Below are 12,119 nucleotides of genomic sequence, written 5' to 3' on the forward strand. Positions count from 1 at the left end.
TTGGATTTTAAGGAATTTAATTATGATAATTGTTCTTTAATAGATTATACTTCCTTGTTTCAATCCGTGTTAAATTCCCCCCATGCTTATAATCAAAACAAAGCTTTTACTAAACATATCGTTGATGTTGTGATGCAATCTTTTGAAGAAAAGCTTGAACTAGAAGTTTCTATCCCAACAAAACTTTATGATGAGTGGGAACCTAGTATTAAGATTAAGATTAAATATTAGGAATGCTATTTTTTTTTGTGATTTGGGTGCTAGTGTTTCCACGATTCCAAAAACTTTGTGTGATGTGCTAGGTTTCCGTGAATTTGATGATTGCTCTTTAAATTTGCATCTTGCGGATTCCATCATTAAGAAACCTATCGGAAGGATTAATGATGTTCTTATTAATACAAATAGGAATTATATGCCCGTAGATTTTATTTTTCTTGATATAGATTGCCATCCTACATGTCCTATTATTTTTGGTACACCTTTCCTTAGAACGATTGGTGCAAATATTGATATGAAAGAAGGAAAGATTAGATTCCAATTTCCGTTACTGAAAGGCATGGAATACTTTCCTATGAAGAAAACTAAATTGCCTTATGAATCTATTATGAGAGCCACTTATGGATTGCATACCAAAGATGGCAATACCTAGATATATTCGTGTTTTTATGCCTAGCTAGGGGCATTAAATGATAGCGCTTGTTGGGAGACAACCCAATTTTATTTTTGTTCTTCGCTTTTTGCTTCTGTTTAGTAATAAATAATTTATCTAGCCTTTAGTTAGATGTGGTTTTAAGTTTAATTAGTGTTTGTGCCAAGTAGAACCTTTAGGATATCTTAGGGTGGTAGTTGTGTCGATCCTGCTGAAAATCGGAAACTTTTGCGCTTAGTAAATTAGTTTTGAAAATTCCGAGAAACGTGCTTTTGATCTGATTATTTTTTATCTGGATTTGTACAAAAATTTCTCAGGTTTTCCTAATTTTTATGGAGTTTTAGAGTTACATAAGTATACGAGAGTTACACATTACTACAGACTGTTCTGTTTTTGACAGATTCTGTTTTTCGCGTGTTGTTTGCTTATTTTGATAAATCTATGAGTAGTATCGGGGGTATGAACCATGGAGAAGTTGGAATCAGTAGATATTACACCAATATAAATAAAGAATGAGTTCACAACAGTACCTTAAGGTGGTGATTTATTTTCTTATACTAACGGAGCTCATGAGATTTTCTGTTGAGTTTTGTGTTGAGAACTTTTCAAGTTTTGGGTAAGGATTTGATGGACTTTCGAATAAGGAGTGGAAATAGCCTATAATATCTACTGATGAACTTTTCAAGTTTTGGGTAAGGATTTTAAGGTACTGTTTGTTTATTTTGATAAATCTATGAGTAGTATCGGGGGGTATGAACCATGGAGGAGTTGGAATCAGTAGATATTACACCAATATAAATAAAGAATGAGTTCACAACAGTACCTTAAGGTGGTGATTTATTTTCTTATACCAACGGAGCTCATGAGATTTTCTGTTGAGTTTTGTATTGAGAACTTTTCAAGTTTTGGGTAAGGATTTGATGGATTTTCGAATAAGGAGTGGAAATAGCCTAAGCTTGGGGATGCCCAAGGCACCCCAAGGTAAAATTCAAGGACAACCAAAAGCCTAGGCTTGGGGATGCCCCGGAAGGCATCCCCTCCTTCGTCTTCGTCTATCGGTAACTTTACTTGAGGCTATATTTTTATTCACCACATGATATATGTTTTGCTTGGAGCGTCTTGTATGATTTGAGTCTTTGTTTTTAGTTTACCATAATCAACCTTGTTGTATACACCTTTTTGGAGAGACATGCATGAATCGTGATTTATTAGAATACTCTATGTGCTTCACTCATATCTTTTGAGCTAGACAATGTTGCTTTAGTGCTTCACTTATATCTTTTAGAGCACGACAGTGGTTTTATTTTATAGAAATTGTTGAACTCTCATGCTTCATTTATATTATTTTGGGAGTCTTTTGTAACAATGAATAACAACATGGTAATTTGCTTTGGTTATAAAATATGATGGGCATTCAGCATGGTAACGACGCGAAAACACCGTCATTGTCAGGTATGACCAACTAGGGTCAACCTAGGTTATTCACCCCAGAGCTCAGAATCTAGGGTACTTGAAAAGCACCACAAATTGAATTCATCATATGTTGCCGCCTCCACTTTCCGCCATCCCAACAGCGTCACACACAAGGTGAGGTCATTAACGAGCGAGAAAGGGCATCGGCATGACGCTCCGAACCTCGCGCCGTCCTAGCAATTGAATGCCGGTGGCAAGTCTGCAAACGACACCACCACGCCTCGTCTCTTGCCATGGCGTCCTCATCAACTACAGGACTAGTCATGGCATTCAGTTACCATGCGCATGTAAGATGCCGTCGATAACGGAGACACTTGTCGTTACATCCGTATGCCGACATGAGGAGCAGCTGGTGTGAGGTGGCACCACACTCCAAGGTTGAGCACTTATGAGGAGCCGTCCAACATTATCCCGAGACGCGCCCCATAGATGTTGGGGGGTGGGGGGGGGGGGGGGGATTTACTAAAATCCGGCTATAGATGCTCTTACCCCAACCAACGAAGAAGACACGCACCAATCCCAACTGCAAGGTCATCTCATCAAAACAACAAAATATCCCAACTCAAAGTGCCGTGACATACTGTGTTTCATCTTTTGACTTCGTTCAGAATATGTGGAGCAAAATCAAAAGGCAAGATTAAAGTCTTTATTGGCCTGATGATCAGATCAGGAATTAATAGTAAACGTTACGTCGATGCCCAGAACTCCGGACTGTGACGGCATTTTAACTGAACCAATAACAAACACAAAGGTACATCCATCACGTAATCCAGCCGCGCACCGTGCAGGCGGCCGGCCGGGGCGCGTCGAGCCAATGAGCCGCCGCACAACACCCCGACGGACGCCGGCAACGGGTGTTCAATTAGAACTCAAATTTAATCAGAAGGCCGGCAGCTGGACCCTGTCTTTGCAGTTGCCCTGCATCGGCAGCGGACAGTCGATGAGGTTCTTCCCGGCGCGGTCGATGCACTGGTACACCTGGAACAGCTGCGTCTCGCCGGCGACGCCCCGGTTGCACTCCAGGTTCGCCGTGAACCCGGTCCCCTCCTTGATGGCGTCCCTGATGCTGCTGAGGAAGTAGGTCTCGCTGTCCGACGGCACGATCCCGGCGTCGGCGAGGATGCCGGTGAGGTTGTGGTGGGCCTTGAAGCCGAGCGCCGTCTTGAAGTAGCCGTGCTGGTCCAGGTTGGAGCAGGTGCCGTGCTTCTCCCACTCGTGGGTCCAGAACTCGATGCTCTTCCCGCTCTTGCACGCCAGCGTCGGCCAGTTGGCGTCCAGCTCCGTCACCAGGTCCTTGATCTCCCAGAGCTTGAGGGGCTCGCTGTTGCAGTTCTCCGGCCAGCACTTCTTCTTGCGCTTGGTCACCATCTCCAGGGCGCCGTCGAGCTCGCCGCGGGTCTTGCACTTGGCGTAGTTGGGCCACAGCCCGTGGATGCCGAAGTCCGTCGCCGGCTTGCCGGTGTCCGGGAAGCAGCACCCCTTCTTCGTGTCACAGAAGGACCCTGGCCACTAGAAAGTACGTACGTCCGAAAAACAAGATGCCGATCGTTAGACTCGCCGCTTTTCTGGGAGGAATCAGGTAACCCTAACTTTGCAATCTGTACAAGAATAGATCTACAGATCGTAAAATCATCATCGATTTGGTAGTAGTGTTACTCACTTGCTGAACAAGGTAGAAGAAATCGAATTCCTCGGCGGAGGAGACGGCGACGAGAGAAAGCAGGAGCAGGGCTGACAGCACAACGAGCTTCATCTTCGCATATTAACTTTGAGATGTGTAGCCGCAGCTATCGCGCAGCTACTTATAGCACGACGACGTTATGTAACAACTTCATGAAACACGCGACAAGATTATACAATCGTATTATATATTGGTATACTAATAATAAGATGAGATATTCGGACGGAATACGCATCGATCGGTTGGAATATGCCGTCGGTTGATCGGGCTCAGTTTCGAGGAAACAACGTGCAAGCAAGCAACATGGCGTAGATGCCATAGGAGTCCAGGTAGGAGAGACAAGTGTAGATAGATTCCTGATCCTGATCCAATCGTTCAGATGAAGAGGAAAAAAACATCAGACTTCTTTTTCGGAGGAATTGTTGGAAATTTGTTATGATTGAAAAATGAAAATCGTCGGAAATTTCATCGTAGTGGTTTTTTTTTAGCATCAGTATAGACACAAGCGCTCATGTACACGCGCATACACTCATCCCTATGAACGCACACACGCACACCCTACCTCTATGAGTACCCCTATGAGCACCTCCAAAAGATTGAGCCGGCATATCATCTTGAGATTTACGAAGTCACCCTAGGCGCCTCGTCGTCGACGGAAACGTCTCCTCCCACTGAAAGCGCATCACCGGAAATTCTGAAATAAATTCAAGAATAATGCGAGCAACAGGATTTGAACCCTGATGGGTTGGGGATACCACTGTCCACCTAACCAACTCAACCACACGTTGATTCGCAATTTCATCGTACTGGTTGATGGGTCGCTTCCGTCCCCACGCAAGGCAGCTGGTGCAAGGAGTAATGAACCTGAGCTAATAATAATGCTGTCGATTATGGCTTTTTAGGTGCAACTGACATTATTAGATGGAAAGAAAGAAATTATCAATGTGAGTCAGGAGGACGAGGTTTCAATGGAGCAGTGCGCATTTTTTTTATGTTCGTTTTTCTTTCTTTCTAATATATGCTTTATGTGTGAAATAGGTCGGGGAAGACCAATTATTGGCGTGCACTTAGTTCCAACCAAGGACTTTTTTGAATGTTTAAGGTCAAACAGCGCGTGGGGCAGGTGGGACAAGAGCTGGCCGGATCAACTGCAGCTTCTGAATTTCAATGCATCGGTGATGCCGCACTGAAAGTTACAGCAAGAGTAAGACCAACACCAGTGCACGATCCCAAACGGACATCCGTTTTAGCCTGTTTTCGTCCGTTTGGGGTGGGAATGGGGCGGCCCATGTCAGGTTGGGTCCTTTGGATTGTCGTTGCGCCCAACGCGCCGCCGCGCCCTAAATCATGTTCGGGGTGGACGTGATTAAAAAAACACAAAAAAACTAAAATAAAATACGGAAAAATATAAAATAAATGCAAACATAAAAACATAAACATAATTTGGGGTTACGGCCACAAAACGGCCCAAGTTCCACGGTCCATAGCCATAATTAACATAAAAAACAAAAAAAACGCCGCCCACACGCTCCTGCCGTGCCTGTCGATGTTGTGGCCGTTGCCGTCTTCTCAGTGGCCGCCATTGTCTTCGTCATCGCTGACGAGGTCGATGTAGGCCGGCGACGTCCAGAGATGGGACGATGGTGCCTAGTACACTGGGCCAGCCTCACGGTCGTGCTTCTCCTTGCGGCCGATGTTCCAGAACCCATGGCTGCGAGGCGGACGGCCAGCGAGATCGAGGACGGGGCGAGGGAGAGCAAGGCTAGGGTTTGGGCCGTGTCGGGTTTCGAGGAGGCAGCATGGGATGGAGTGGGGAGTGTGGATAGCTACCGGTCCACGGCTTCCCATTTAAGAAGGACGGCGACCGTTCGCTGGGCGGATGACAGGTGGGACCAACCACGCGTGCACATTAATGTCGAGCGGTGGGAGGTAGGTGGCCGCCTTTCACGCGGCCCCCGACGCAGACAAGCGAGGCGTCCGTTTGTTGTCCGCCGCGACCCAAACCCCGCGCATGTTTGCGCTCGAAATGGGTCGGCCCGGACACAAAACGGACCAGATGGGTTCAGGCCGTCGGGCGCTGGGCCGTCTTGTTTGTCTGTTTTGCCTCAAACGAAACGGGATTGGACCGGATGGAGTCGCGTGCTGGAGTTGGCCTAACATATCGGGGAGTTGAAGAAGCATGGTCGGTCACATTCTTACTTGCAATTTTTGGCAATTATTGTAGATGTGGCTAGGAAGATTGGTACAAGGTGGGAACCAAAGGAGGTTACCATTGTGCAAATCATGTAGTATACTCTACTTAAGAGATGTTTCAACTCGGTCGCTCTCTGAACTTTGCAAACCATCTGGCTCGAGAGCGGCAGAGCTAACCGAGAAGGTAAAGGATCAACGCAGGGAATGGAAGACGGTGGTAGTGGTAGTCCAGCAAGAATTATCTCATGGTGGTTTCTCTCGGTGAGTGGTGTGGCGCAACCGCGGTAAGCGCTTGTAATCCTTATTTTCATTGAATAAACATCTCTATCTTAATATATAAATACTGATCAATCTGTATGTGGTGAGAATCCTCAGAAAGAGCCCGCTGCAGATTCTTGGAAAAAAAACATATTTGGGATGTCTGCGCTGAAAATGGTTAGTCCAGCTACGTTCATAAGAGCTTGTAACGATGTGGAAGCAATCAAGTCAAGATGGCCGAGTTGGTCTAAGGCGCCAGTTTCAGGTACTGGTCCGAAAGGGCGTGGGTTCAAATCCCACTCTTGACATTTTTTAGTTTTTGTTTTCGTGAACCCTCTCTTCAGTTAAAAATAATAATACCTCTCTCACACGATTCTTGCTTTCGTGAACTGCCATTTGCCTCGGAGGAGTTTCTTCTTGCTTGTTTTATGCGAGGAGTTCAGGTGGCAACCGATTCACTCTTCAGGCAAGGCAAACAATTTCAACTCCTTCAGCTCCCTTCTCCATGGCCGGAGAGTCCAGCCGGCCCTGAACTGTGTCCCGTCTACAGCATAGTGAAGTACAAACGCGTCAATGAGCAATTCTTGAACTGTGTCCCGTCTACAGCATAGTGAAGTACAAACGCGTCAATGAGCAATTCTCAGAGGCAAAGGAAATGATGTAGTCTCGACATAGCGTACGTTGTACAGCAACATCCATCTGTGGGCCTAACTGACCGCACGAGAAAATAGTCTGAACTCGCTGCAGAAAACCTTTCGTGGTGCCTCCTCAGTGCAGTTTCAGGCTTCCGGGTCAGAGCGTCTGTGCAGTACCGTGAAGCCAACTAACTCCAGAAACAGCACGCACTAGAACCTGAGTTCCGGTTCAGAGCATCTGCGCACCGTGAAGTGAAGCCAACCATCTCAGCTCAGAATACCCGACGCATCAAAAAATAGCCTCATGCATAGGATCGAGGGATAAGGGCATGTACAATGATGTTATTTTTAGTAGTGCCACGTAGGATAAAAGATGAGGTGAAGGAGAGAGAACTCATAAAAAAGACTTGTCTTCTCTTATTTAAAAAAAAACAAGAGATGATCTCTTAACACAATATGTCTCACCACGTTTTTAGGAATAGCTAGTTATTGAAGATAAGATTAAGAAATAACCCATTGTAGACATTTTTTTTTGTCATCTCTAAATTACATGTAAAACTTAAGATAAAACTATCTTATCAATCATTGTACATGTCCTAAGGCCACTCTTCAGCGTGCAAGATCGATGGACAAATATCGTGCGTGACATGAGGTCCCAAAGAAAGGCCATGGCCTCCCGCCTCCCTATTCGTGCTTTTATCTTGGGAAGTTTGAGACGGGAGAAACGCAATTGTTTTTCAGGGACGTACTTATCGACCATATGGCACATCATGGCCGCAAGAGTGATCTCATCCACTCATCCAGCTTGGTCGCGTACTTTTTTTTTTGCTTTATTCAAACGAAGATTCCTCGGACAGTCAGCGAGAAGGCTGGTCATGAGAAAGCTTGGGGTTTCATCGAGCCAGCTTTCCGTTACATACAGTGTGCAGGCATGCCTCGCACACAGATGAGCCGGAACATTAGCTGACCGATTTACATGTTGAATTACAAAAAAGGAAAAGATATGAGCTAGCTCTCCAATTTCAGCTAAAATAGGAGCCACAACAGATCTCGAGTTGTGGCTAGTATTCCAGAGGTTGACCATCTACAGGCAGTCCACCTCCATTATTACATGCGTGAATCCTTTAAGATTTGCAAAAAGAACACCATCACGTAGGTCGCGTACTTCCTTGCTTAAAGAAGCTACAATGGAGCAAGAATACTTTGCTATGCCCCTTGCACTTATGTTTCTTTACGTATGGAGTACCATTTTAACTGACTCTATTCCATCTATCACCAAAAAATACAACACCAGAATGTTGTGAAGCTTTTGCATTACCTTCATTTTCATTCTTCGCCCTTGTTTTAATTTTGAACTTCCTGTTGGGTTATACTCCCTCCGTTCCTAAATATTTGTCTTTTTAGGGATTTCAAATGACTACCACATACGGATGTATATAGACATATTTTAGAGTGTAGATTCATTCATTTTGCTTCGTATGTAGTCATTTGTTGAAATCACTAGAAAGACAAGTATTTAGGAACGGAGGGAGTAGTTAGGAATGAAAACAAAGCGGAAACGAACAAAACAAGGTGCTACCACATTTGTTTTCATATTTTTACGAAACCGAAAACGAATACAGAAACTCCAAAAATTAATACAAAAATAGGTACTATCGGAATCAAAACATATAGCGAATATGGCGCGAACACGAAAACTGAAGCGGGTGTTGACTGAAACTTAAAAAAAACCTTGAACCATAGAGGAAAACACAAGCAAACCAACAAGCTTAACCAACAAACTTAATCCTATAAAATAACCACCATAATATTGTTAACAACGTAACCACAAAATATTATGGTGGTTATTTTATAGGATATACATTTGTGCATAGTTTTTCAACTTTGGCAATACAAAACATATTTTCCGTAATCATAAGGACAAGCTCCCCATATAGTAAATCACCATAGTGTATTGGGTCATCTGCTTACAAATACAACATATTTTAACATCACAAAATAATTTGTGAAGGGAAATTTGAGGCTTGACTCCCATTGTGGAGTGCTCCTCCCAGCGCCTTAAGCGCTAGGGAGTCTAGCCAGTGCTCACGCACCACCAGTGGCGGAGATTGGAGCAAATCAAAGGCGGGGCCAAAAAGGCTAGGGAGATTAGAGCGGCTAGAAGATTAGCAGGGAGTTTAGCATTAGGGCAAGCTTATCCTTCCAATATATAACATGGAGAGGGGGGGGGGGGGGGGGGGAGGGGAGGGACCCTCCTTGGTCCCGTCGACACTCTGCCGGTGCGCACCGCCCATCATTGGCCGGACTAACAAGGAGACAAGCCCTCACCGGGGGACGCACCGGTTTCCCCGGTTAGCCAGCGCTCATGCGATTTAGAAAAAGGATTAAAAAAATTCACAAATTCAAAAAAATCATGAGCTCAAAAAAAGATAACAGATTTGCAAAAACAATCACAAATACAAAATAGTTCACGAATTCAAAAAATGTTAGCGGTTTTGGAAAAAAAATCATGAATCAGAAGAAAAAAACTGTGGATTTCAAAGTTTTCTTTGATTTGGAAACAAAGGCCTAGGATTTTGAAAAAAGTTTATCAAATATGAAAAAATCACAAAATTTGAAAAAGTTCGTTGATTTTCAAAAAGAAGTTTGTGGATTTGGAAAAAGTTCGTCGGTTTTGAAATATTAAATCATGGATTTTTAAAATAAAAAACATAGATTTGAAAAACATGTGGATTTTAATATATACATGTATTGAAAAAAGTTCATGTGTTTTAAGAAAATCATGAATTTTTTTAAAAATGGCGCAGATGAAAAAAAGGAAAGGAAAAGGAATAGGAACAAGAAAAAGGAAATGAAAAGAAAAGGCTGAATAAAAGCCATCCAGAAAACCAAAAAAGAAAAGCTGGACAATAGCTTGTAGGAGCTTCCCAAAACTAGTCGAAAGCTTCTAGAACTTCTAAAAAAATGGAAGGAGTAATTTTCGGGAAAGAAAATGGAACAACATCGCCGCGGTCGAAGAAAGGGAAAAAAAGTAAAATGGGCAAGCCCAAGTGGAGGAGGTTTAGAGCCGGACAAGGTTTGGGTATATTGTGGTTAAAATGACGGCTAGCTTCCTTGCTTGATAGTAGTACTTCGGCCACACATGGGCACTTCAGCTCATTAGGTAATTTTGTGTTCTTTGGTGGTAGGAATAAAAAACAACCATAGGTTCATAGTGCAAACAGAAAATTCCGCCATTCTGTTTTTGTTTCCGTTTTCATGTAGAAAATCGGTTTTGCAAATTTTCGTTTCCGCTTTCATATTTCCTTTTTGTTTCCGTTTTTCCAAAAGCGAAAGCTTTCACTATGTTTTCAAACCTTGGTTAAGGCTTATTAGCGACAGTAAAATGTATCAAATGTCCTGATTCTTTTCTAAAGGTGTCAAGTTCATTGTAAAAAAAAAAATCAAAACTGCATATTCTGCTCCTAAAATTATTCTAGTTGCTCACTGTAGGTCTTATGTCATGTCGACCAGCTTCGAATTATACGCGCCATAGGTTGACCGACGTCACACAACCAATATTTTTGCGAAAGAAAAACCCTTCATAGTTATATTTCTAATTTTGTGGCCCTTCTCTCGTGATTTTGCACAATGTCATTCTTGTAATCATCTTTTAGTCTCGTCTTCGCACCACGGGCCTAGATCTCACTCCCCTCAGTTACATGACGGTGGCCCCTACAATGCTCCATTCCTGAAGACTAGCATGCATGGCATAACACCCCCACTCACCCACAAACTTATATCTTCTAATTTCGCTGCCCCTCTCTCATGATTTTGCACAATGTTGTTCTAGTAATCATATTTCGGTCTCACCTCCGCACCATGGTGGCCCTTCAACTCAATACCCTATGATCCATGCCTATAGCCCCTCAAGTGCTTGTTGGGACTATGCACCCGCCTTTCGGTTCGGGAGTTTTGCACTGGCTGCATCTTTCATTTTGCTTCCCGGCATGCAGCACGAAGTGAAATATCATGCCTCTGAAACCCTTTCTCTTGTGGTCCTGTATGGGGGAGAGTCAATCAGATTTTTGGTAAGCACTCTCGTGCGTCTATGGGCTCCAACGTGGTTGCACACAATACTTTCCTAAAGATGACTAGTTCCCTGACGTAGTGGACCTCCTCGGCGTCATGGCTTCTGACGCTACTACGAACACATCATGTTCCATTGCACCATATGTAATATTATCCCTTTTGTTAGGGATCGCTTCTACAACTTTCGTACGAGTGAATTACATGGATTAATTTATTTGTTAACACAAGCATGATTATCTTAATATTGTTATCCTACATACCTGATAACATATCTAGTTTGCATTGTATTCTTATTTGCTTGATCACCATACTTATTATGATAATCATGATTTATCTACCGCATTTCTCCATTAATTTACTTCAGCAGTGCTCTGTCCTAAATACTAGCAGACAGAGCACAAACCCCACCTCCAAACTTCTGTCTTCTAAGGGATAAGTCTAAGCCATTCAACCAATCAGCTCAGCAAAAATCTAAAACTTGTGAGTAACGTCGTGCAATGTATCCATGCAAGCCATGAATGTTTTTTATAAAATCTTAGCTTTAAAGAATCATATTTGATAGTATGAACCAAACAATTGACTCAAAAGTTCTACCTATAGTGCAAATTGGGTGATATATTTGAACAAGCACAAGCACCAAATTTGGAATACATGTTTTTGTTGCGAATGAATGCTGGTGCTAATTTGGACCATCAATTAGGCATTGCAAAACTAAAAATACACTAATAATTATAGTAATGTTCATTAGAGAGTATATATATACTGGAGTAGGAAATGAATGCCAGCGTAAATTTAACAAACAAAGAGCAAGCTAGAGCATTACTAAGATGAAGAATTAAACTTCAACAGGAAAAAACCATGTTGGGAAGTGTCGTCCATCACCATCCCAGAAAATGTTTATGATCAGATTATTCATGATAAATATTTGAGTCTTTTCTAATAGGTTAGTCCTAGAAAATGTTTATGATCAAATTATTCATGATAAATAATTTGAGTCTTTTCTAAATTCTTATATGCATGATTATTGCAGCTTTACATTTCTCTTTGATCTATCCGTTTAGTTTGGTCAACTAGATTGATTTAGCAATGGGAGAGGTGCTTTGTAATGGGCTAAATCTTGCGATGCTCTATATCCCAATGGCAGAAGGGGACAAGACAC

The 12,119-nt window shown here is 42.9% G+C and overlaps 1 protein-coding gene and 1 non-coding gene across 2 annotated transcripts; one reads left to right on the plus strand and one right to left on the minus strand.

The window, feature by feature from the left end:
* Nucleotides 1–2,748: 2,748 nt before the first annotated feature.
* LOC123044111 (ribonuclease 1) lies at nt 2,749–4,025 on the minus strand. The gene is made up of 2 exons (XM_044466752.1): nt 3,783–4,025; nt 2,749–3,631 (listed from the first exon to the last, which is right to left on the minus strand). Exons 1-2 carry the CDS (start codon nt 3,873–3,875, stop codon nt 3,002–3,004), a joined length of 723 nt encoding a protein of 240 aa, XP_044322687.1. The 5' UTR covers nt 3,876–4,025; the 3' UTR covers nt 2,749–3,001.
* Nucleotides 4,026–6,481: 2,456 nt separating this feature from the next.
* Nucleotides 6,482–6,562, plus strand: TRNAL-CAG (transfer RNA leucine (anticodon CAG)). Its single transcript has one exon. It is a non-coding gene; the product is annotated as a tRNA-Leu (tRNA).
* The last annotated feature ends 5,557 nt before the right edge of the window (nt 6,563–12,119 follow it).

Source organism: Triticum aestivum, chromosome 2B (assembly GCF_018294505.1).
Source record: "Triticum aestivum cultivar Chinese Spring chromosome 2B, IWGSC CS RefSeq v2.1, whole genome shotgun sequence".
NCBI classification, from domain to species: domain Eukaryota; kingdom Viridiplantae; phylum Streptophyta; class Magnoliopsida; order Poales; family Poaceae; genus Triticum; species Triticum aestivum.

What these genes read in the sequence shown, in the direction of transcription:
- LOC123044111 (XM_044466752.1), bottom strand. Translation starts at nt 3,875, where the DNA reads ATGAAGCTCGTTGTGCTGTCAGCCCTGCTCCTGCTTTCTCTCGTCGCC. An exon ending in TCTTCTACCTTGTTCAGCAA is followed by an intron (nt 3,632 to 3,782) that starts GTGAGTAACACT and finishes CGTACTTTCTAG; the next exon opens with TGGCCAGGGTCCTTCTGTGA.